Genomic DNA, 27,845 nt, shown 5'->3' on the forward strand with positions numbered 1-27,845 from the left:
GCATGGAGAACGGACGTTAAACGACGATGATATATATATATACATATACACAACAGTAAACAAGAGAGACAGAGACAGGCAGAAGCAAGGAAAATGCCACTTGTATTTGAACACTATGCAAATATTAAAAAAAAGCAACTTTCGTTTAATTTTTCTAAATTCAATTATTTAATTGTTACAGTTGAAAAAGTCTTAATGGCTGAAACCGGTACTGAAATGTTTTTTATAAAATTATTTTAGCATTTTCTATCTCGACTTTTTTTTCCATATATTATATATATATATATATAAGACCAAAATTAAGGGTGCATACAATACATGGTATTTGTCAGCATAATTTTTCTACACCCACAAAAAAAAAAAAAAAAGAAAACACACAATGTAATAAAGCTTTATTCTTTTCTATTATTCTATACAGGTGCAGAGATGGCTTGCTTTGCAACGGTGTGGGGCTGATCCCCAGCTCCCACAGTGTTTTTTACAATAATCCCAGGCTGACTGATGATTTGCGAGAGAATCTGGTTGAAGGAAACTATGTAGAAGCCCATATGTGTGTGTGTGTGTGTGTGTATGTGTTAGTTTATGTAACTTAGTGGTTCGGCAAAAGAGATCGGTAGAGTAAGTACAAGACTTAAACATAAGTACTGTGGGTGTTGACCCTTCAAGGCAGTGCCCCAGCATGGCCACAGTTTAATGAGTGAAACAAGTAAAAGACAAAAAGATCCAAAATAAATGGCTGGAGAGAAGAGAGCGATTCCACTCACCTGATTTGGTGTGTTTTGCCAGACCATAATCTCTGAAAGTTGAATCTTCAACGTGACTGCACCGAGACTGCCTGGTCAAGGAACTTGTGGCTGTGATGAGATTAGAGCAGAGAGGTGTACAGTGCAGGGTGCGTACCCCACTGCTACGACCAAGGGACGATCGTTGCAAGGCCTTCACCATTGCTTCTTTCTCAACCAAACTCGTTTGTAGTTCTTTCACTCTAAAACAGACAAAACACAAGTGACATGTTATCAACAAAAAAACAAAACAAATTATAATAAGACTTATTTTTAAAAACTTTTTGCGAAGACCTGTTGAGGCAAGTGAAATCGAAATCGATCAAAAATCAATGGAAATTGTAGTTGTGATACCAGTGCCGGCGGCACGTAAAAAGCACCCACTACACTCATGGAGTGGTTGGCGTTAGGAAGGGCATCCAGCTGTAGAAACACTGCCAGATCAGACTAGGCCTGGTGCAGCCTCCTGGCTTCCCAGACCCCAGTCGAACCGTCCAACCCATGCCAGCATGGAAAGCGGAAGTTAAACGATGATGATGATGATCACAATTTGTAATCAAGGATTATGGATTTATGAGAGGCCAATCAATAATTTGTGAAATAGCAGTGAATATGATAACAAGATGTCTGTAACTGAAGGGACTTCATTTGTTAAGCACCCATTTATTTATTTCTTGGTGTTTTCAATGTTTGTAGATATATACTGAACACACACATGTACATACAGACATTTATTTCTATGTGTTATATGCTCAGGTATAAGGAGCACCCTAATTATTTTTTGGGGAAAAGAATTTTATTTATAATATATTATACTATTGGTTGGTGGTAATAAAATCTCTCTCTGCTTTTAAGTACATCCATAAGATATATTTATATCCAGACAAATACCACAATAAATTTGCTTTTTCATGTTGTCTCTGCATTATGCATGATAGACAGATTTCGATTTCAATTTTGCGCAACTAATTGCAACACCAACGTATTTTTCAACGACTGTTTTCCTCTATTAGTAGCAATGAGTTTTGTCTTAGTATGACAGGTAGCATTGGGTATCTGCTACAAAGTCCAACAAGACCAAAATGCACACCTAGCATTCTTACCAACACTGGACAGTCTCTGTCTGCCGTTGATCGTTTTTTGTGTTTTTAAACACAGTATGTCCAAGAGAAATATTTAGACAAAGACCACAGTCAGCTTGCTTTCTCACGATGTACCTGCATTTAGTATGATACACACACACACACACACATATATACATATACATATATAAAACAAGAAGATGGAATGAGTAGGCCCTAATCACCAGTCACAAGTGTTTCTATGACTGGCAATAGCTGCTAGTTGTTCAAGATTTCCATATCATGTTTTATAATATATTATATGAATAAATATGATCTAGCAGTAGCTGTGTCTCCACACATCATCAGGTGAGAGGCTTTGAGAGTATTTTGAGAGCAGTGGATTGACATCGACCACATTCGGATGGTGCTTATTATGTGCCACCAACAGAGGGTGCCAGTCAGGTGGCACTGGCATCGACCACAACTACAATTTCCAGTTTGATTTTTGATTTTACTTGACTCAAAAGGTCTTCTCAAGCACAGCGTATCACTCGATGATTCAAGGGTACTCTTTAAATGGACTGGTTATGCAAATGAAGAACAAATAAAATGCCAAAAACTGGATGGAATTTGGATAAAAAACAAAACAAAACAAAAAAAAGAGAGACCAACTCACCTTGCTTCTAACTCTGTGCTTTTCTTCTTTGCTTGATAAGCCTCTTCCATATGTCGCAGTTTCTCAGATTTGGACTCTGCGAGTAATTTCTCAGTTTCAAATGAAACACCTTTAGGATATTTCTCTAACTGTTGGTGTCCATCGCTGTGATTTATAGAGAAAAAAAAATAATACAAATAAATACAAGTTGGCAGAATTCTTCAGGATTGGTTTTCGATTTGAAAAGGGTCATAAATTTAGTCTTGTTACAGCAAGGAAATAATCACTAGGGGTTCGCTCCCCCTGCTCGCAATTTTATCGGATGTAGCTGTTTTATTTGTTCTTCATTCGCATAACCAGTTGACCAGCTACAGGAGATGTCCTCTTGGGGTTAAACAATCGCAGTAGAGTCCACTCGAATGGACAAACATGTCAAAGTAGCTTTGAATATTACTTGATAAAATCTCGATTCCTTTTTATCTTCTGTCTGTTTCAGTGTTAGGACTCTGGCCATGCTGGAGACACTGCTGTAACTCAAAGGGTTTAGTTGAACAAACCACTCCAGTACTCATTCTGTCAGTCTTTTTTGCTGAAGTGCTAAGTGACAGGGATGAAAAAAACAAACCAACACTGGTCGCTCAACAGTGAGAGGAGGGGGACAAACACAAACACACATGCATAAACATACATATCAATACACCTCTCTCTCTCTGTCTGCTTTGGTATGGGTTTTCATGGCTGGATGCCCTTCCATATGTCAACCACTTTACAGAGTGGACTGGGGGTTTTGTATGTGGCACCAGCACTAGCAGGGTCACCAAATAACTTGGAAGACAAAGATCCCTCAACTGAGAAAAGGAACAGTATTGAGGTGGGTGGCTTTGTGTCTGGTGGGGTAATGTAACAGGCTATTGATCACCCCAAAAGCCTGTGTAGGATTGAACTGAAGAATGCATGCTTTCAAAAGAAGAGAATTATTCAAAGATGTAGAGTTTATTAAAAGCCAGAAGATTACCTGGATTTGGAAGCAAGCTGGTTCTTTGTTGATTCTGTTAAACATCTCTGTTCCCACTGAAATGATATCACAAGAGAAATAAGATACATACTGGATAAGGTAAATACATACATACATATATATATATTCTTCATTTGTGGGTTAACAAGGCAACCAATGGTTTCATGTGAACAGATCTTCACAATTGTTCAAGCATGTCAGAGTATGTGTGTGCATGTGTTCTTCTTACTTTCACTTCATGTGAGTTGTAAACAAGTGTCACTGTAATGCAAGTGGTGCCTTGTTGGCCATACAAAGGTTGGCAACAGGAAAGGCATCCAGCCATAGAAAAATCCATCTGACCCATGCAAGCATGAAAAGTGGACAATAAAACGATAAATGTAAATGTGTGTGTTTGTGTATACATACACATACATCAGACATCTTTCAGTTTCCATCAGCCAAATCCACTCACACGGATTAAGTTGGCTCAGGGCTATAGTAGAAAACACTTGGCCATAGTGACATGAAGAGGGAGTGAACCTGAGATCACACGGTTGTGAAACAAATTTCCTAACCACACAGCCATGCCTGCCCAACACAGCCTTCTTCCTTTTACTGTTATAGAGATTAGAGATTGTTGTTGTTAATGATTATGATGATGATGGTAAATTAAGCCAGCTAAAATGTAAGACATGTTTGTAAGAAATATTCAAGTTAATCTGGTGGGATGCGGCAACTCACTTTGGCTACTTCTGCCTCCAGTTGTAACATCCGAGTATCTTTTTCTTGGAGTAACTTCTTCAGGTCTTCAATATTCCCACTTGATTGGGTATCTTGCTCATTATTAGTTTTGGGAGAACCAGTTTCGTTATTGACCTGTTAATTAAACACAGAAACATTGCATTAAATAACATTTACATTTAATAATTAACACAAATACTTCGTATAGTTCATAAGACATCAACATCAAATACAGATACACTTTTATCCTTATATATGCGGGAACGAGGGAACTACTATATGGTGGCTAAGCCTGCTAGAAACAGCAGCCAATGATGAAACTGTTGTGTGGTTGCTTGAACTGCTAAAAATAGCAGCAAAATCTATTCTGAATTGCAATCTAATGTCTTAAAAAAATGATGGACAATGTGGTTCTTGATATAGATGAGGTGGTCACCGATGGAACGTCATTGACTATAGATATGCTTGATCAGGACCAATGTGGAGGAATCAACAACTATGGTTTATATGCAATACACATGCACTCATTTATATATACATTATATATATATAAATATATATATATATACACATTATATATATATATCTATATATATATATATATATATATATATATATATATATATATATATATACATATATATATATGTATGTATAGTGGAGGTGCAATAGCCCAGTGGTTAGGGCAGCGGACTCACAGCTGTAGGATTGCAGTTTCGATTTCCAAACCGGGCGTTGTGAGTGTTTATTGAGTGAAAACACCTAAAACTCCATGAGGCTCTGGCAGGGAGTGGTGGTGAACCCTGCCATGCTTTTTCACCACAACATTCTCTCACTCTTTCTTCCTGTTTCTGTTGTACCTGTATTTCGAAAGGGCAAGCCTTGTCACACTCTGTGTCACGCTAAATCTCCCCGAGAACTACATTAAGGGTACACGTGTCTGTGGAGTGCTCAGCCACTTGCACATTAATTTCATGAGCAAGCTGTTCCGTTGAGTGCCATGATGTATATATATATATATATATATATATATATATATATATAAATAAATAAACACACACACATTTACAAATATCTGGTCAATGTAATAATACCTTTTCAAAAATTCGAAGCTGCCCTAATTCTTTTTCGAGTTTGTTCCTCAGCTGTTGTTCCATCTGTTCTCGTTTTTCTGTGGCCATCTGTAGTGAAACAAATGCCTTCTGTAACTGGTCCAGGCGATCCATGTAAAGCTGCTTCTTTTTACACTAAAATGGAAAAAAAAAAAAGAATATTCACAATTAAACCATGAAGTCATTTAAAGCATAAAAACATCATCGACAAATTACTATTTTTTTTCAATACCTTGTGTATTTACAAAAAGTAATTTAATTAATCATTAAGGTGTTTTAAGACTTATTAACTAATCAGCACTTGAACATACCGCAGTGTGGTTTCTCCAACTTATCTCCCTTTATATAAGATGTCAATAATTTACGCCAACCCCCACTCCTTTTATAGTCTCTGAGGCTTTCTATGTTAAATACCTATGTCTGTCTGTCTATATATATCTACCCACCTGTCTATTTATCTCTCTACCTTTGTAGCTAGCTATCTTCCTCTCTATCTGTCTGACCACATAATCACTTTTGTTTAGCCTTTTCATGCTTTTGGCATAAATTATGGGCACCATCCGAGCGTGATCGTTGCCAGAGCGGCTAACTGGCTTCCGTGCTGGTGGAACGTAAAAGGCACTCACTTGTGCCGGTGGCACGTAAAAAACACCCACTACACTCTCGGAGTGGCTGGCGTTAGGAAGGGCACCCAGCTGTAGAAACTCTACCAGATCAAGATTGGAGCCTGGTGCAGCCATCTGATTCGCCAGCCCTCAGTCAAAATCGTCCAACCCATGCTAGCATGGAAAGCGGATGTTAAGTGATGATGATGATGATGATATGCTAGTAATAAACCTATCTGTCTACCTCTGTATCTTGTCTGTTGGTTTCACAGCATTTTTATTTTCGAGCGAAATATTTGTTTCCTGCATTAAAAATGGTACTTTTAACAGAAGTGTTCTAAAATGGGATTGGTAGGAATGAGAGATGATTACCTCTTCCTCTAAACGGACCACGTTACTCTGTGCATTTGTCAAAGCATTGTCCAAGATTTCAATCTCTGATCGTTGTTGTTCAATCATCTGATGAGATTTTACGACATCTTCTTGTAACAACTCTTTGGAACTTTGCAGCTCTTTGTCTGTGGAAAGAGAAGAATAAGGAACGGATAACGGTTTTCCTTTAGAATCACAACAGGTCTTTGAAACAATAAAAAGAATGGAATGAATGGCATGGAATGTGAGAATATGGCAGAGCAGCAGTTTTTGAAAAAGGAAAGGAAAACATTTAACAATTCCAATAAAAGTCTGCTGAAGACTTCTAAATCCAAATTCCTGAGACTATGTAAAAAAAAAACCAGAAAAAAAGGAAGAAAAAAAAAAAGGGAAAGCTTCTTCCCAAGACTCATGAGACTGGTTTCCCAGTTTCTGCTGCATTTCTATTCCATCCATTCAATGAAACACCGGTCCATCACAGGATAACGCATTCTTGCCAGCTGAATGGACTGGAGCAACGTGAAATGAAGTGTCTTGCTCAAGAACACAATGCACCACCTGGCCCAGGTCCAGGAATCACGACCTTACGACCAGGAGTTCAACAGCCTAACCACTCATTCATGCACTTCCACACCTGAGACTATGAAAGTATGAAAGTAACAACAGGAACTAAACTAAGAGAGATTAGGAATTTTCTCTGTAGTTTTGCTTTCCAGAGATGAAACAGTGTGATGGGGGTGAAATGGTGAGGTGGGATGATCTTGTCTACCTCACTAGAAGTGAAAACATAAAAAATTATTATAATTATTATTATTTATTATTATTGTAGTGGTGGTGGTGATGATGATGATGGTGAGGATGATGGTGATGATGATGGTGGTGATGATGATGATGATGATGATGATGATGATGATGATGATGATGATGATGATGATGATGATATAGTGTTTCATGTCACAGATTTGGAAAGAAAACTGAAGGTGAACAATACGTACTGACTGACATCAGGTTTGCAATAATGGCTTCCTTCTTCCGAAGTTCTGTTCTTATGTCTGTCTCGCTCATCTGCAATCAAATGAAGACCATTTTATTAATATGCATTTCGTTAATACACACACAATATATATACAGAATCTATTGATAGGGCCTTTCCTATTCTTTGGGGATAGACTTAATCTGTCTAATATCAGACCAGCTTTCAGGTCTAATGATAGACTTTCTCTTACCAGAACGGCCCCTAAAACCCAAAGACTAATTCTGGAGTCTATTTCTTAACAGTTCTGTGGAATGGTTATGAAATTAAATGCTTAACCTCTCCTGGAAAACACTGGAGGTGGAGTTATACTTCTGCCTTACTATATAAGTTAAACGTCCAATTGTGGGTGTGTGTCACAGTTGGAATGCCTTTGATTCAAGGACACTTCAATCAAGCTAACTTGAAGGTGCTTAAACACAACAACTCCACAAATAAATATAAATAAATATGAATAAATATAAATAAATACATCGATGACTCACCTCTTGGTTGGCAGCATTTCCAATACCTTGTAATTGTTCTGAAAGAAAAAAACAGAAATATTGTTGGTTAAAAGATTTTTAAAAAGAAGTTCTGATATTTGGGGATATCTCACAGATAATTGAGGATATCAAGGTAACATTTAACCCTTTCGTTACTGTATTTCTGTTGAGATGCTCTGTGTTTCTTTCATTTACTTTAAATATAACAAAGAATTTAGTAAAATAACTTGGTTATCATTCAGCTAGTGTTAGGAACATAAATTGTGACTAAGGTTTGGTGGAAGATTTTAATTCAAAACTTATGGAAACAAGACATTTGTACTCAGAGTACAGAGCTGGTTTCAGCCAGAGGTTGGTAACGAAAGGGTTAAATGAGTTAGGAAATAAGGATCGAATTAAGAAGATTTAATGATGAGAGTAACAATATGGACATTTGCCCAAGTTGTTGTGCAGTGGGACAAAACTCAGTACCATATGGCCAGGAAGCAAGCTTCTAAACCACATGGCCAGAAATATTTGGTTTAGGAATTTAATTTGTTCCTGAAGGAACTATTTTCCCCACAGGAAATTCAAGAGAGGGTGGCTATGAACTTGAGCAGGGATGTGCACTGAACAAAAAGCTAAACAGCAACTGATGCTCTCCTCCCACTGACACACCATGGCTGTTGGCTTGAGTGTTTGTCACCGGAGACAAATGATTTGTTTGTGATGAGAGGTATTTGTAAACTGGGTTCCATTGGATTAGTAGAAAAGGTGATTTATATTTAAGGAACTGAGAAGGTGAAATAAAAAAGGTGGGGTTTTGTTTTTACCTTTGTAATATTTGTTCTCTGACCCTATTTTTTTGTTTTCTTCTTCCAATTTCCGTCTGTAAGCTGCTTCCCATTGTTGAATTTTGCGGGATTTCTGTTCCAGGGTTTGGTATTCTTCTGTGACTTTAGAGATCTCATCTTCACACTAAACCAGGAAAAGGAAGATTCATTTAAAAGTCATGGAAAAACCCCTCAACAGTAAAATTATTTCATTTCATAATCACTAAACATTTCAAAAACAAGGCTAAAGAACGAGACTCAATACGGTTGATTAACATGCTAAAGGTGGTATCCAAATCTCCCTCAATGCCCAAAATAAATCATGAAGATCACAGCAGGTACATCTTTGCTCAAAGGTGAACTCATTCCAGGTTGACTAACAACAACAACAAGAATATACCTCTATAAGGTTGGTATTGGTGTTTATTCCCAGGTCAGACCTAATCAAGTTGATTCATGATCAAAGGCATTCCAGCTGTGACCATCATGTTGGTTCTTGTAAATGTAAGACCACATTATCCAGTGGTGTGAGGAAGATTTGACTACTGTTTCAGATAGGTTGTGTGACTGACCATGCTGAGATTCCTTCATTAGATCAAAAGTTCTGTGGTTATAAGATTCTTTGAAACAACCAGACACTGTAAACAGGGCTACTCCTAGCATCAACATCATCATCATTACCACCGTCAGCACACTACGTGGTCCCTTGCATACACATTAGAGGATTAGAGACACACACACACACACACGCATCATATAAATAGTCACATACACAGGTTCACACACACTGAATATCTAAAGAGGCACACACACACATTCACAGATACATACACCAGATATTTAGACACATATCTAATTGCAGACATATATTCATATACACAAACACATATATACACAATATATAATATATAATATACACAATATATAATATATACAATATATACACACCTTTTGTAATGTCACAACTCGTTTTTTACTTCGATTGAGATCCTCACTCATAGTCTTCAGTTTCTCTTTAAGGAATCGGTTCTCATTGTTAAGAATTTCAACAATATGTTTGGTACGAGCCAATAATAACGCTGGGTGCTGGTCTGACTGCAGAGTTATCTCCTCTTTGTGGCTTTCTAAAACGCTGAAAACCCAAATAGAAAATATGTAAGACATAAATTTAGGGAGAAACACCAGTTATCATCATCATTATTATTTAACACCTGCTTTCCATGCTGGCATGGGTTGGACGGTTTGATAAGGTCTGGCAAACCATCAAGCTAAGCTGAGTCGCAGCGTCAGCTTTTGCATATTTTCTACAGCTGGAGGCCCTTCTTAACACCAACCTTGGTTGGTGTTAAGAAAGGTACTGGGTTTTTTCATGCCACCCCCATTAGTGAGGTTGTCAAGTGACTTACAAGACAGGGAAAGAACAGAAGCCTGTTGTCCCACAAAAGCATGACCAAGTAGGGGTAGTATTTGAAAAGGGGAAGAAAATATCAGCTGTTCAAAAGCTGAAATATGGTAGGAAAAGGTTACATTGCATAGTATAGTCCAAGGTAGTTGAAGACTGAAAAACATAAGGGGTACCCACTACATGGTTTCTTGTCCTGCAAAAAATAGCAGTGAAATCTTCCTCAAACTGTACCTCTATTGTCAGGTGGATTACAGCTGTTTCTAACAATAGACCAGCAATTTAAAGAAGCAGAGGAGGTTGGTTAATGAAATCGGCCCTGTCGGAATTTGAGCTCAGAACATGAAGACAGATGAAATGTCACTGAAGCATTTCATCCAGTATGTTAACGATTTTGCCACGAACGAAATGCTTCATTGACTTTTCATCTGTCTTCATGTTCTGAGCTCAAATTCCGACGGGGTCGATTTCATTGATTAACCTCACCCCCTTAAAATTGCTGGTTTATTTAAATTTTGGTGCAAGGTCAACAGTTTTGGGGTTAGGGGGTTAAGGCTGATTGCATCGAATCCAGGGTCCCAGGGTCCAGCTGGTACTTATTTTATTGTTCCCCGAAAGGATGAAAGGTAAAACTGACCTCATCAGAATTTGAACTTAGAACCTGAAGACAGACGAAATGCAGTTAAGCATTTTGCCTGGCATCTTAACAGTTCTTTTCCAAATCGCCACATTTGATGGGGTTCATATTGGAATAGTTAAAGGGTCAAATGCGGATGTTGGCAGAGTAACTTCCCTTCAGTTAGTCTGATCAAATCTAACACACACACACACGCGCGCATGGCATGGCACGTTGTGTAAGTGTCCTCTAACTACAGTGCCAAGCTGAGTGAAATTCGTAGACAGAAACTGTGTGGAGCTCATCAATTATATATATATATATATATATATAAAATCAATAATAATAAAGGGTAAAATTAATTAATTAATAATTTTACCAAGTAGTTCAGTATGTTAAAAGAACCATTATCGGTAAACTTATACAAAAATTCTATAATTATGAGTATAATTATAATTAGGGTTCAGCAAAATTTGCTTCACCACATACCGAAATATAGAAATAGCAGTTAAAAACTACTCTTTCACTATATTTGAAATAGTATGTGGTGAAGCAAATTTTGCTGAACCCTAATTATAATTATACTCATAATTATAGAATTTTTGTATATATATACATATATATATATATATATATAAATGTGTGTGTGTGTATGTGTCTGTGTGTCCCTTCACCACCGTTTGATAACTGGTGTTGATTTATTTATGACCTACAACTTAGCAGTTTGGCAAAATTGATCAATAAAATAACTAATAAACATATAAACAAGTATCAAGGGTCAACTTCTTTGACCAAATCATTCAAAGTGGTGCTCCAGCATAGCCACAGTTCAAAGACAGAAACAAATAAAAGAAAAAAGAAAAAAAAAAAAGGGAGTAACAACCTTACAATAACAACAATAACAAAGATACTCACGAGTTTGTATTTTCTTTGGTTAAAGGACTTTTCTCTCCAACATAGAAGTGCGAAACATTCGAATTGGCTTGGCGAAATTGAGATTCAAACCTTGTAAGATCTGGCTGAGATCTTGTGCGCTCAACCTTCTCCAGCATTTCATAGGAACGGCGTAAATCATTCTTTACGGTATCACTCTCAGATTTTGCTCTGGGATACTCTGGCGGCGGCGGTAAATTGCTAAGATATTGTAATACTTGTGGGTCCATGTGGTGTTGAGACCAGCATTGTGTTGTGTATGCAACAGTGGTCGGTACCGTTACTGTGGCGTTCATCGGAATCACCTGAGAATCGGCCACTGTACACGTTACCATTTGACTGTTTTGCCATTCACCAGAAGAAACGGTTGGTGTTAGTGATGCGGAATAATATTGAGCTGTGGGTGTCGTATAAACACTGGGTATATTTTGCTGGGTTGTTGGGGCGAAAATGGGTTGGTTATTCAGATCTTTTATGTCCACTGGTATTTGCATTCCAAGCTGAGCTAACATAGAATATCTTGGAGCTGTTTTAAGATCATAATACATTTCTTGTGTGTGTGTTTCCTCTCCTTGTGGTTCTTGTCTCTGAGAGGTACTTAAGTTTTCTGTCGACGAAAGTGACACATCTGTACTTGTTTCACTACCAGAAAAACTTTGGCGTAAACCTTAACAAAAATAAAAAAATAAATAAATAAATAAATAAGGAAGAAATTTTTAAGATGTGTTTCCATGGATACATACATACAGTCACAACAATTTCACCCAATTAATTCTGTAATATTAACTTCTAACACAGGCACAAATCTACAAATGATATTGATCTCAATGCATGACCGGTACACTTTGCAAATGGTAAAGAGTAAAGTTGGTTGCAGAACATAAAGGAATGCAAAGCAATTTATGTTGCACTACCACTTCTGCCAATCCTTCTCCTCCCCCTCTACCACCATGACCACCATCATCATCATCATTTAACAGCCTCCTGTGGTTTCAATTCCTGGACTGGGTGATGTGTTGGGTTCTTGAGCAAAACACTTCAGTTCACGTTGCTCCAGTCCACTCAGCTGGCAAAAATTAGTAACGCTGCGATGGACTGGCGTCCCATCCAGCTGGGGAACACATACGTCATAGAAACCGGGAAACCAGGCCCACGAGGCTGGCTAGGCTTTAAAAATGCGCATTTATTTTTTTCCATGCTTGCATGGATCAGATGGAATGCCTTTCCTGTTACCAACCCTAACCCTGTTTCCAAATGATGTAATATATTCTATCATGGCCAGACAGGTTTTTCATGGAAGACTAGAAACGAATCACTTGTATGACATTTACAAACACCAGATGATGTCAAGACAAGGGTACACACACACACACGATGAGCTTCTTTTGATTTCTGTCGATCAAACCCGCTCAGAATGCTTCGGTCAATCTGAGGCAAGTGCAGAAGGCCCTCACCTGGCCAAGGTGCCATGCAGCGAGAATGAACCTGAAACCAGGTGGCTGGCAAGCAAATTTCTTAACCACACAGCCAAACCCTCTAGTTATTCAAATTCAGTCGAACAGAAATATTTGCAAACAATAACACCAAATAGAATAGATAGAAATTATTCCATGAAGGTTATCAATAAAGAATTTATACCAGACACAAGTCTACTGCTTGTGTATGGACGTTTGCTTTTCTTTCAGATTTATGTTAGTTCTTGGCAGAATTTAAGCAGGGCACTAATAAAGAGACTAGACTCTTTTGTTTCAGTCAAAACAGTTCCTAGGATTTGCAAATGTTTAAGTTAGTGTGTGTGAACTTATGTTGGAAGTGTAGAAGTGTATGTGGATAAACTTGAGTGCATGTGTTTATTTTAGCCCAAAAGCACCAACCGATCGTAGCCGTTGCCAGCCTCCCCTGGCACCTGTGCTGGTGGCACGTAAAAAGCATCCACTACACTCACGGAGTGGTTGGCGTTAGGAAGGGCATCCAGCTGTAGAAATACTACCAGATCAGACTGGAGCCTGGTGAACCGTCCAACCCGTGCTAGCACGGAAAACGAACGTTAAACGATGATGATGATGATGATGATGATGAATCTATATGCTTCATTACACATTATATGCATGTGTCGGATACAGACACGAGTGTGAGGAAATATCCAGAAGACATGAATGCAATGTCTGTGGAATGTATTAGAAATCTTCACTGTACCAATTAACCAACTGGATTTTGTGGGTCACTTTGCTTTGTTCTTTCATGTGAAACCCCAGCATTTCAAGGCTTTTATGCAACCCCAGTGTACTCATGCATACATGAATACGAGTACTTGTAAGTATGTGAGTACATCTGTCTGTCTGTGAGTCTATTTGCCTGTCTGCCTGTCTCTGTATGTTTTGTTATTGATTCCTAACACACACTGTATTAGTGCCGTTGCAGTTAATGCCTGGCTGTGCACTGGTGCCACATTGTAAATGAATAACTGAGTTGTGCCTGGCACCATCTTGTTTCATCATTACCCTTGCTCAACCCTTTCGTTACTGTATTTATTTTGAGATGCTTTGTATTTATTTCAATTACTTCAAATATAACAAAGAATTTAGTAAAATAACTTTGTTATCATTAAGCTACTGTTAGGAACATAAATTGTGACTAAGGTTTGGTGACTAAGATTTTAATTCAATACTTATGAAAACAAGACATTTGTACTACAGAGCCAGAGCTGGTTTCAGCTGGGTTGGTATCAAAAGGGTTAAGATCCATTTTCCATGCTGGTATGGGGTTGGACGGCTTGACTGGCATTAACAAACCAGAGAACTACACCAAACTCCAATGCCTACTTTGGTATGGTTTTTGTGGCTGGCTGCCCTTCCTAGCACCGACCATTTTACAGAGTATACTCAGTGTTTTTTTATGTGGCACCAGCACCAGCAAAGTCACCAAGTAATCTGCAAAGCAACTACCCTCAAATGAGTAAGGGGTATAGTATTGAAGGAGATGCTTTTGTGTCAAGTGGTGAGAGGCTAAAGTATGACTAGAGGGACAGAAACAAGTGCTTTGCAGTAGACTTCAGGGTTAATTGTGTTTCTCTTCAAACAGTCTTGATACTTGTTAAGAGATAAACTATTAAAAGAATGGAACCAGAATCGGTTACTTACCAGGCTGTAATAGTTGTTTAGAATGTCCTGGGTATGGCGGTGGATCTCTGTACGGTGAGGACTGCATTTCTAGAAATTTTTGTTAAACTGATTCCTCACAAGCTCCAAATTGAACTGCAATGAAGAAGAAATGAAAGAAAATTAGAAATCAGACAGATTACCATCATCACTATTGTAGATATATGTATGTATATCTTTTTGCTAATATAAATCAAAGAATGTAAACAAACTAAAAAAAAAGAAAGACATTTTTTTTTTCAAGTCAGTGACTAGGTTGCAGTTGGTGTGAGGAAAATGTTGATACCAAATAATAAATGTTTAAGTGAATTTAACAGATTTTTGGGTGTTTCTGAATGGTTAATATGTGTGTTCCTTGCAGTGTTGTTCTGCTGTAAGGTGGGGAGCTGACAGAATCATTAGCATGTAGGACAAAACGCTAAGCAACATTTTGTCCATTTTTATATTCCAAGCTCAAATTCCATTGAGGCTGATTTTGGATGTTGATAAGACAATACCAGTTGCATACTGGGGGTAATGTAATCGACTTACACCTCCCCTGAAATAGCTGGTGCTGTGCCAAAATTTGAAACTAATATTGTTCTGCAGCTAGTTAGAGACATTACTGTGTCATTCTGTCCTTTATTCCACATTGCAGTACCTTGGACAAGTTACTCCTGCCACTGACCGATGTTGGTCAATGCCTGCTGCATGGAATTTGATGGACGGAGGCTGCTTAGGAGTCAGGAAAATGTAGATGTACTTGCACATCTTTTACCAGTTTAAGTCAGCATAGAATACAGAAAATTGGACAAAAAAAAAATTCCATATCAACAAAGTTCCTTATAATATCTGTTCTGCACCTAGTTACAGATACTCCCTTACCATTCCCACAATCAGAAATGCATTAAACCAGTGATTGGCTCTTTATGAACTTACAACAGATGACCATATTTTCATAAATCACAAAATAAATAAATAAATAAACATGGTGTAGGAATGGCTGTGTGGTTAAGAAGCTTGGTTTGTAAGCAGGTGGTTTGGAGTTCAATGTCATTGCACAGCACCTTGGGCAAGTGTCTTCTACTATAGTCCCACATATACGTCTTTGTGTGTCTATGTTTGTCTCCTACCCACTGTCTGACAACCAGTGTTGGTTTGTTTGTGTCCTTTTCACTTAGTGGTAATGAAGATTGATGGAATAAAAACAAATCAACTCAGTACTCGTGCACTGGCGTTGGTTTGTTTCACTAAAATCCTTCAAGGCTGTGCCCCAGCTTGGCCACAGTTGAATGGCTGAAACAAGAGAAGAAGGATGGAGAGAAACATACAGAATTTCGTTGTTAGAAACATTTAACATACCATGAGAGAGAGGGAGAGGGAGAGAGAGAGAGAGGGAGGGAGAGAGAGAGGGTAACTATAATAACTATGATATTTACTTCTTTTTTGAAATTGATGGCATCCATGTGAAGAATTCTTGAGGCAAACCCACACAATTCCAAATGCTGAACTAGGCCAAAAACTAAAGAACCAGTAAAATGGCCAAAAATAGGCCAATGAATCACCCAGAAGAATCTATTTTAAGAAGATTAGCACACCTGCTATGGGAACATTCCAAACCAAAGTGAATGTCACTAAAATTAGAATCCCACTCGGCTCACTTAGCATTCTTCGCTTCAGCATGAGACAGATGGAAGTCAGAGTGGGTTTCCTTGCAGAAATTTATACTCTCTTACACACACACACACACACACACACAAAGCAGAAGGGTGCAGAGCTAGAGTGAAAGAACAGCCAAGAATCCTCCTCCACCCTCTCGCATCTTAAAACAAAGATATCACAGCAGATAATGTAGTATGCGGTACACTATGCCACTCCAAAACGACAGCATCGTTATGGCTGGAATGTATTTGATCATACTTCAGTTTGGCCAGCACTGGCCTGGAGTTAAACAACAACAACAACAACACCAACTAATAACTACACCATCTCTGTTAGGTCTCCTTGATCATGGCTGGCCCGGGGTTAAACAACATCAACAACAACAACAACAACACCATTCTGCAGATAGGTGTGGGGGAAGGGGGGGAACTAACCGTAACTGAATGGCATATCTTTTATTATTAGTCTTGCGATGGCTGACTGCCAGAATGTCTTGATTGAAAGCCAATAGTTAAGGAATTCACAGTTACAATTGTATTAAGTAGTATTATTTTCATTGGTGGTGGTCTTTAGGTGGAAGTCTTTACTTAAACACTCTTACCAGAGAAAAAATTGAGCGTTGGGGTAAACACTGTGTAAAACAGAATTCGTTGGCTTTACACATACGCACACACACACACACACACACACATATATATATATATATATATATATATATATACACATACACATATATATACACACACACACATATATATATGCACACACATATATATATATATAATACACACACACACACTGCTAAGTCTTCTATGTTTAAATTATATACAATTATTACTAGTTAGTACTATTACATCAACACACACACATGTAGTATACGAGTATATATAGATACACACACACATACACACAAGTACATACAACGCCGTCACCACCACCATTTATGTCCCAAGTTCAATTCCTATCCAAAGCCAACTTTTGGATTTCATACTTCTCCAAAAATCATTGAGAACAGTCAATAACAGCTAGACATCAATTAGCAACAATGTTAAGTCGTTAGACATTAGCAACGTCACTATTAGCTCGCAACATTTTGTAATAAAGGCCGAAAGACTATGTTGTTAGCAACATAGTTTGTCTCGTTTGATGGTAACACTCAGTCAACACAACCATTTGCAACAGTCTAAAACGCTAGATATTGTTCGCAACAATCAACAAACACCATGTACAATCCAAATTGCAATCATAGCAGAGTAGTTAAAAAGTTCAATTCACAATCATAAGAGACAGGGTTCGATATCAAGGTGTGATGGTTCAAACACACACATACAAACAATAGACACACACACAAGCACATAAACATACACACAAACATATACAAAGTGATAGCAAACAATGAAAATTTATTTTTTCAACTATAAATTACACACACACACACACACACACACACAGATATGCACATACATACTGTTGATTTGTTTCAATTATTGAATTGCAGTCATGCTGAGGCACCGCCTTGAAGAATTTTATTCGAATAAATCGATCCCAGTTTGAAATTTGGTACTTATTCTATCGGAAATTATTACCGACCTGTTAAGAGGGTGGGGTGTGAACAAAACATCGGTCAAGCTGTGGCACGAAGACACACGACCAGCTACTGTGCAGTTTCTGTTGACCAAATTTACCCACAGGCACTGGTCAGCCCGGGGCTATTAGTGGAAGACACCTGTACCTCGCAGTGGGACTGAACCCAAAACCATGTGGTTAGCTTGTTAATCAGACACGTGCGCCTTTATTTGTCCCAGCCACACTACTTGACAATCGGAATTAATCTATTTACATCTACGTGACTTAGCGATTCGGTAAACAAAATCGGCAGAATAAGAGCCAGATTTTTATTTTTAAAGTAAGTACTGGAGGCGATTTGACTAAAATCCCCCCTAAAGTGATGTCCAATCAAGGCCGCAGTCCAATGTTAAAAAGAATAAAATAACAAAGCAGGGCTCGAACGATCTGAAACTCTTTAAGGAATTTCTTTCCCCTCTAAACTTTATTTTACATTCCCGAAAACTTATCTCTGCAGAGCTTCATTAAAAATAAGTATTTTTCAGAAAGTTATGAGGAAACAAAATCCGGTGGGGGGGGGGGCACTCATTCGCAAGAAACATGAAAATTAACGAACAGGAGAAAGCCGTTTATATATTTATATGGGACGAGAATCAGAGAATGGTCTCGATAAATAATTGGAACTAGTAAAGGTGATTGGAAATTATTCTTAGCAATGTTGAAGAATTTTAAAGCGAAAACGTATCAAAAACATAATTCTATCTTTCGTTCGTTCTTCTACCAAACAACAGATTAAAGCATCATCATCATGTATGTATGTATGTATGTATGTAAGAATATTTGTATGTATGTATGTATGTATGTATGTATGTATGTATGCAAGTATGTATGTATGCAAGTATATATGTATACATACATACGCACACATACACAATCATACTCTCTCTCACACACGTACATGATGTTTGACTTTGTATTAAGTTATAACCCCCCCCCAAACCAATTGAATAATAAAACTAAAGCATTGCTCAATACTTGTTAATAGAGTACATGTCTAGAAAACTTTTACAACAGGGGTGATAGAGACTTCGAAGTTTCAAAATCACTCTCACCCTTTTTAATTGAAAAAGTTTAATAAACGCACACACAATTTGAAAGAAATGATTGTTCTTCTTGGGACATTTTTGGAAATTAGAATTTGAAATGAGGGATGTATGTTACAGTTGGCACGCAAAGCTGAAATGGTACAAATAAACGCCATAGATTATCATTATCATCATCATCAGTTGCTATATATTATCATAACTGTTATAATTATTCATCACACACACACACACACGAAATAGTACATAACATCACATTATCATACGTTATATACATATACACACACACACACATATATATATATATATATATATATATATATATATATATATATATATATATATATATACACACATATATATACACACACACAGAGAGATACCTGGTACCGTATACACAAGCACAGCAACAAAACAATGAACTTACGGAACAGCAAAACGAGAGTCAGGCATAAAGAGATATCAGAGTAAAGTTTTCTCGCTTGCTTTACTTAATACAGTATCTTCTTCTTCTTCATCGCCATCATCACTACGGCAACCACTGAGCTATTTTAACACCGATGAATCACCATTAGCAGCAGTAAACGATACTAATAACATTAGTAGCAAACAGTATATTTATTACTATATTACTAGTGCATGACCTGTTGGTTTATGCTTAGAATAAAGTATTATTATTACTTCGTGGGACTTGATGCAGTTTTAGATGTCGGATGCAAATAAAAAAAAATTATATTATATCTATTATATATACTATATATTTACTCTAGCCTCAGGCCAACCAAAGCCTTGTGAGTGGATTTGGTAGACGGAAACTGAAAGAAGCCCGTCATATATATGCATATATATATGTGTGTGTGTGTGTCTGTGTTTATCCCCCCAACATCGCTTGACAACCGATGCTGGTGTGTTTACGTCTCCGTAACTTAGCGGTTCGGCAAAAAGAGACAGATAGAATAAGTACTAGGCTTACAAAGAATAAGTCCTGGGGTCGACTTGCTCGACTAAAGGCGGTGCTCCAGCATGGCCGCAGTCAAATGACTGAAACAAGTAAAAGAGTATACGAATAAAAGGACAGAGATAAATAAGATAGACAAATAAATGGATGAAAAAGTTCAAAATTTAAAATTGGGGGAGGGGTGAAATTTGAGCCCCTTATTAAACTTTATAACACTAATTATTAAATATTAATGTTTGTTTTTCATAAACTGGTGTATATTTAATTTATATTATATTATTAAGGCAAACACAAATAAAAGGCAAATTCTTTTCACTTGAATGTGTTTTTGTCTGTATTTAATTTCGATTTGCATATGCTCATCAATCCGCTCCGATCTCTTTCAATTGAACAAAATAAAAATTTTTAATTGGGGGCGGGAAAGAGGTGGGTGGGCGGGGGAAATTAAAGCAATTTTTTAAATGCATGTTCGTAATTTCCGACATTTAAAACGTAGGAATCCGGAAAAACTTTTTAAAAAAAAAGCCCTTTTCAAAGAAAGGTGCGAAACTGCATTGGTCCCAACTTCTTCGCTTCACTGAAATAGATCCAACATAGATGTTCCCGAATATTTGGTTATTCTTTTACTCGTTTCAGTCATTTGACTGCGGCCATGCTGGAGCACCGCCTTTAGTCGAACAAATTCTTTGTAAGCCTGGTACTTATTCTATTGGTCTGTTTTGCCGAACTGCTAAGTTACGGGAGACGTAAACACACCAGCATCGGTTGTCAAGCGAAGCCGGGGGGACAAACACAGACACACACATATACGGCGGGCTTCTTTCTTGGCCCGGGGCTATGATAGAAGGTACTTGCCTAAAGAATCACACGGTGGGATTGAACCCATAAACAAATAGTTGAGAAAAAGTGAATGCCACAGCCACGTCTGAGAAAAACTAAACAAGACGGTCATGGTCGGAAGGCTTTGATCACAAGCCTGTCTACTCAATCACAGCCGACCCCGGGCTAAACAGCAGCAGTAGCAGTAGTAGTATTTAAGTGCAACAGTTGATAGACGGGTTAAAAGGAATGTTTAGCTGGAATGGGGCCAAACTTTACAAAAAAGTTGGTCCGTCGTCGTGGCTTGTCGGTCATCATCAGTCAGTCAGCAGACGACGACATTGGGGGGCTGTTTGTTTGGTTTTTACTTTTTTTTTCACACTGAATGAGAAGAAGGAAATGGCGACCAAAATATGTTGTGAATGGAATGTGGAAATGGAGAGGCATAGAAAGACAAATATAGATAGAGAGAGGGAGGGGAGAGAGAGAAACAGATAGATACGCAGAGGGAGAAAGAGAGAGAGAGAAAGAAAGATAGAAAAATAGATAGATATGCAGAGGGAGAGAGAGAGAGAGAGAGAGAGAGAGAGAGAAGATAGATAGAAAAACAGATAGATACGCAGAGGGAGAGAAAGATAGAAAAACAGATAGATACGCAGAGGGAGAGAAAAAGAGATAGATAGAAAAACAGATAGATACGCAGAGCGAGAGAGAGAGAGAGAAGAAAGATAGAAAAACAGATAGATACGCAGAGGGAGAGAAAGATAGAAAAACAGATAGATACGCAGAGGGAGAGAAAAAGAGATAGATAGAAAAAACAGATAGATACGCAGAGCGAGAGAGAGAGAGAAAGAAAGATAGAAAAGCAGATAGATACGCAGAGGGAGAGAAAGATAGATAGAAAAGCAGAGGGAGAAAGAGAGAGAGAGAGAGAGTGAATGGAATGTATAGAGATAGACGGATAGAGAGGGAGAGAAAGACAAAGATAGAAAAATGGAAAGAAGGAGATAGATAGAAAAGGGAGAGAAAGAAAGAAAGAGATAAAGTGAATAGAACGTAGAAATATAGACAGAGAGAGAGAGAGAGAGAGAGAGAGAGAGAGAGAGAGTGAATGGAATGTCGAAATAGAGACAGATTGACCTTGTAGACTGTTATCAAAGCAACGACGACCATGACAACAAGCCAACGCGGGAGACATTACGTGGTCGATCTTTTAGTTAGAAATAGCAACTAAATATTCTCACTGTCATAAAAAAAAAATATTGAAGGACACATTGAATAATGTAGTGGGGGAGTACATTAAGCTATAGAATATATAGAAGATGGGATGGCCATGGTATGAAATAACCGAATTTCCCCGAATCACTCTTGGATGTCTTAAAAGAACGGGATAACACTTTTTGATGGTGGATCTGACTGTTCAGGACAGACCCGGGGCTAAACAACAATAATACTCTTTTACTTGTTTCAGTCATTTGACTGTGGCCATGCTGGAGCACCGCCTTTAGTCGAGCACATCCACCCCAGGACTTATTCTATCGGTCGCTTTTGCCGAACCGCTAAGTTACGGGGGACATAAACACACCAGCATCGGTTGTCAAGCGATGTTGAGGGTGACAAACACAAACAGACCTACACACACACACACACACACATATATATATATATAATATATATATATATATATATATATATATATATATATATATATATACGATGGGCTTCTTTCAGTTTCCGTCTACCAAATCCACTCACAAGGCTTTGGTCGGCCCGAGGCTACAGTAGAAGACACTTGCCCAAGGTGCCACGTAGTGGGACTGAACCCGGAACCATCTGGTTGGTAAAAAAAAAAAAAAAGGATCAGAAATTTGTGGGGAAGCAACATCGATTCTAGTATTTAACTGGTACTATATCGACCCAGGAAAGGCACAGTTGATTTCGTTAGGAATCGGAACTGAAAACCTAAGGAACCGGAACAAATGCTGCATGACATTTTTTTGTTATTATTATCATTATCATTATTGTTATTATTATTATTTTGTCCCAATTCCATTTAGCAATAATAAAAGCAGACAACTTTCCCCGAACTTCTGTGAAGAGTGGAGGGGGTGGGGTTATAAGAATTCAAGTCGGTAATAAAGGAATGTCAGTTTAGTCGTTCGTACACCCCTATCACTTTTCAGCTATTTTATTTCCATGAAAAAAAAAAAAAAAGCACGTCCATACATCATACCAGGCGCCCTGTTTCTCTATAATATCTCTACGTAACTAATACACCTATGCCGCCAAACAGCAATTTCAAGCAATAAACTGCGCAAAAACTTGGGGAATTTCGTTTATCAGGGTGGGTTGGTTGACTCGTCTACATATCTTATTACAACAGAGATCATTTTATATTCATTCTTTCGTAAATAAAGTACGTCTTTGAAAATAATCACAAAAAACGTAATTCTTTAACTATTTGCTAATAACGTTTCTCATTATTAGAATAATTATTAGAGTGTAAATATAATTAAAATGTATATAATATAGTATAATACATACATACATGTATTTGTACAACGTTTCCTCCTTGGAAATCATCATTTAATTTGTTTAAAGATTGTTTTATTTATTCCAGGCCATTTGATGTATAATTAGAACACACACACATGTGCGTTTCTTTCTGTTGGTGCATGCGTGCGGTGCAGTATGGCCGAATGGTTAAGAAGTTCGCTTCGTAATCACGATGTCCTGGGTTCGATCTTGGGCAAATATAATATTTTTTATTTATATACAGCTGCAGATCAAGTCATACCTTGTTAGTGAAACCGAATGGACGGAAGCGATATAGAAGCCAATCAGGTATACTGTGATTAATTCAAAAGTCATAAGTTAGCCACACACAGTGACTTACACTGACTTTGCCCGAGAACACGTCTTTAGGAATACTCAACCACTATAAACTAACTCGATCAAGTAATTGTATCCTTGTAGCCGAACGACGGAGATGCACCAAATATGTATGTGTGTACATTTAAATATAATCTGTAACATATCGTAAATCAGAATTAATTTAAACATTACAAAGCCTCCCTGTAGATTAAATAAGAATGTAAACATTATATATTATAGATGTGCAGATAAACGGTTTTGTTGACCGCTCCTCAGAAGTCGTACCCGACTTCCTTCCCCTATGATTCGGACATTGTTGCTCTCAATCATTTTAGTAAATAATGGATGAAAGGCAAAGTTGACCTCGGCGGGATTTGAACTCAGAACGTAAAGAGCAGGAAGAAGTACTGCAAAGTATTTTCCAATTCTTGTGACGAAATTGCATTATTTAGTAAATAATAAAAGTCTTTCAAATATGTAGCTGCATACAAATTGATACAGTTAAAATTTTAATGCACACATCCATTAATTATTCTGCCAGCTAAACGTTATGTCAGTGTTTCATTGTAACGTTCATGCATTTCTCACGAATGAAAAGGAATGTTTTCAAGCGAGAATTAAAACCGAATGAACAAGTAGTGAGTTTATCTCCGTATTTAAGACATGTCATAAATATTATGCTAAGAGGACAGAGATACATGTTTTTACTGTCGCTCCTAATTAATCTCAACGAAGCTCAGGTCAAACGGATTCAGACATTCAGTGAACAAGCAGTCTTTCGATTTTTCTAAAATACTTTCAACCACATTCAAATTTTCGCCAGATTTTTGTCAAATTTCCCACACAGATGTAAATTTGCTTGTTAATGACTTCTGGTATGTCGGCAATGGAAGTTTCCGGTTGCTTGTTACTTGTTACTTTTTTTTTTTTTTTTTTTTAATTTCTAAAAGAAAATGAACGTGATTTTCGTTACCAGCATACACACGTGTAGAATATTAAAAAAAAATCTGAAAATTTGAAATAATTCAAGTGGCTGGGAGAATTTTGAAAAGATCCGTGTTCTTCAATTTTTAAGATGGTAGCGTGTGATTTGAAGACAATTTTGTTATTTCCTGTAAGTCGAGTGGGTACGTAAAGGCTGAGTATTCCGCATCCACAAAAAAAAAAAAGAGAAAAAACTCAGAAAAAATAACCTACAGGAAAAGTTCAATAAATGACTTATTTTTATTTGTTTCATTTAAGATACAGAATAAAACGTTTATATTTTTACATAAGTGTTATATAATGATATAAACTGTATTACTAATGTGTACCAACTATGTATTATCAGTTAATAAGCAACTTAAATAATGTCCGTTTAATCATTGTGTCAATTATTTATGGTATTTAAAAGATATCACATTTTTTGTGATTTTCCCCGCTTGTCCAAAAATGGTGACTTTAAATTTCTGACACATTTTTCTCTGACTATTTCCGTTCACCGTGTAATATATACAGCTTCTGTATTTATTACACTCCTTCCTACACGATGTCCTATCTAGTTCTGGTTTTCGGCATAATTTATAAGCACAGTTATAACTGTCATTTAGTCAAACACATGTTATTTATTTTATAAAATGGTGTTTATTTTATAAAATTAGGTCCAATGCTATTATATAATACTTATTCAAGCTCATCCCATTTCAGTCATTATTGTACAGAGCCGATAATTAGTTACATTAATAGACACAAATTTACAACCGCCAACATCAATTACTCAACATTCTAAATATATATTCGTCTTATCTTAAGTGAAACGCCTTTGATTTAATATATATATATGAATTTTTTGGGTAATGAGATAAAAAAAAACCAAGGCTGTATAGATATTAGAGCATCTACAGATATCTATAAATGCTCTAATATCTATACAGCCTTGTTTTTTTTTATCTCATTACCCCAAAAATTCATATATACACACGCTGACATAGAACCAACGTTGAACCCTTTATCCGCAATATTACCGACTCTGGAACTTAACTATGGTCTGTCTATAGCACTTATTCAGCATTACCTGACACCTTTGGGTCTCAATGACACCATTATCTCATATATATATATATATATATATATATATAGATATATAGAGAGGGGGTTAGATAAATTCGTTCGCTCCTCGTATCTCTGTGTTTCATTAAGACCGACTCATGACTGAACAACCTCAATGACAATAATTCACTTGAATATAAACGGGACCAACTCGTACAGCCTCCGTCGATCAATGTCGATCCAAACATAATTTTTCGAAGAGAAAGGCCTCTATTTTGCACTGATCAAAGCTGTTTGAATCTTTATAGTACCAGATACTGCAGGGCATCTCATCCGACCCTGTAGCAGTTGTTAGGTCAATCTACCAAAGACGTTGTTGAGGTTGGCGGGATTTGAACGCAGAGAGTTCGAATAACGCGAAGTCATTCTATTTAACGCTGTGACCGACTCTGCCAATTCGCTACCCAGGGCCACACGCGTCATAAACTGGACATTCTACATCAGGTAAACCATATGTAGATCTTTCATAAGCCCTAGGGACTCCTAAGGCCGGAGCTTAACAGGGCGTCGTCCATAGTATAACAATCCATCCCCACTCCAGGACGTCAGTCCATCGCTGGGTCAACTTCTCCCGACTATTGCTGGAACTCATTTTGCAGCGGAATGGATTGGAGCAGCGTAAAATGAAGTATTTTGCTCAAGATCACAACGCACCGCCCGGTCGGGGAATCGAACCAAGGATCTTGAATGCAACACCCTAATCACTAGACCACGTGACCTCACAAGTAAAGCATATATTCGAGTGAAAGAAACCATTCCATAGCTAAAGAATTTCAAGAAAAGACAGAATCAGTTAATGCAAGCACAGCCGTATGGTTAAAAAGCTTGAATCGCAATCCCTGTGGTCGTAAGGACAAAAGCTTTGTGAGCAAAATTTGGTAAATGGAAAGTCTGTGATAGTCTGTAGCATGCGCGCGTGATCATCAGTGTCAAATTTTATAACATCGCCGTAACTTAGTCATTCACAAATAGAAATCGATAAAGGACGTACCAAACTAAAACAAATTATTAAGGTGAACATCTTTGACTGAAACCAATAAGAGAAATCACTTGTCCGTATATAGTAGTTATTGGTTAGCCTCCAACCAAAGCGCCACGACCACTTTTTTATCAACGTTCCTCTCTCAAACGAAGATGAAGGCCGAAAGCGGTCAATGACCTCGTCGAATTCCTATGAACTAATTATCGACTAATTTCCTTGTTTCCTTAAATCCTGGAAGAATACCGCTGCTTATTTCACCGAACTTAGAAAAGGCAAAAACAAGGTTAGTTTCGGTGGACTGTGAACCTTGAAGAATCGGGTACCAAAGTTATGGTGAGTAATACGCAGTTCTCTCACCCAGCCTGTCTCTCGCCCCCTGTCTGGAATTGGATAGAACCAACAGAAAGTTTTACAGAAACGTTTATATTTCAGGCGTGAAGGCCAATCCTCAGATGGAAACAATCCAATAAGTGTTTAGTTAAACTTTCTGCATTGTTAGAAGCTTTCTTCATTTTCCTTTTTTTTTCTACTCCTATACTACAATGCTTCAAGCAAACTACAATGCTCTCCCTTCCTCTCTCTCTCTCTCTCTCACACACACACACAAATTATTAATCAGCAGAAACTAGAGGGTGACTTAAGGGCCGTAAGTTCCGTGTGTTGGCATTTTTGATAAGTGCAAACACGAATCTCGACCATCGAGTCACTGTAACTTCTGTCGATTATTGATAAAAACAAACAAAATAAAACGTATATATACTCATGTTTTGAGTTTCATTTTACCGTTTGCATCACCAAATCTCTGTGTGTGTGTGTGTGTGTGTGTGTGTGTATTATAAAAAAATACTGAACATCTTCATCGAAGCACAAAGTTTTCAGTTTAATCGTAATGATATAATCAAAGGCACTTGATCCAACGAAAGGAAAACAAATGTTATAATTAAATTTAGTAGAACATGAAGGAATGTGTCCACTTTAAAAGACACGGACAATAAGTTCCATAGAATGAGAAAACAGAATTACAATTACATTTATTTAGAGAGTGGT

At 37.5% G+C, this 27,845-nt stretch overlaps 1 protein-coding gene across 1 annotated transcript in view; it reads right to left on the minus strand.

Moving 5' to 3' along the window:
* LOC115210681 (angiomotin) overlaps positions 1-27,845 on the minus strand; it is a 45,598-nt gene that overhangs the window by 4,558 nt on the left and 13,195 nt on the right. Inside the window, exons 2-13 of the mRNA XM_029779354.2 lie at positions 14,750-14,863; positions 11,592-12,276; positions 9,607-9,790; positions 8,659-8,803; positions 7,847-7,884; positions 7,324-7,393; positions 6,329-6,474; positions 5,334-5,486; positions 4,240-4,374; positions 3,517-3,572; positions 2,523-2,666; positions 765-985 (exon numbers count right to left, since the gene is read on the minus strand). Coding sequence (XP_029635214.1) covers positions 765-985; positions 2,523-2,666; positions 3,517-3,572; positions 4,240-4,374; positions 5,334-5,486; positions 6,329-6,474; positions 7,324-7,393; positions 7,847-7,884; positions 8,659-8,803; positions 9,607-9,790; positions 11,592-12,276; positions 14,750-14,816 — 2,044 coding nt within the window. The 5' untranslated portion in view covers positions 14,817-14,863. The remainder of the gene's footprint in view (positions 1-764; positions 986-2,522; positions 2,667-3,516; positions 3,573-4,239; positions 4,375-5,333; positions 5,487-6,328; positions 6,475-7,323; positions 7,394-7,846; positions 7,885-8,658; positions 8,804-9,606; positions 9,791-11,591; positions 12,277-14,749; positions 14,864-27,845) is intronic.

Source organism: Octopus sinensis, linkage group LG4 (genome assembly GCF_006345805.1).
Source record: "Octopus sinensis linkage group LG4, ASM634580v1, whole genome shotgun sequence".
Lineage (NCBI taxonomy): Eukaryota > Metazoa > Mollusca > Cephalopoda > Octopoda > Octopodidae > Octopus > Octopus sinensis.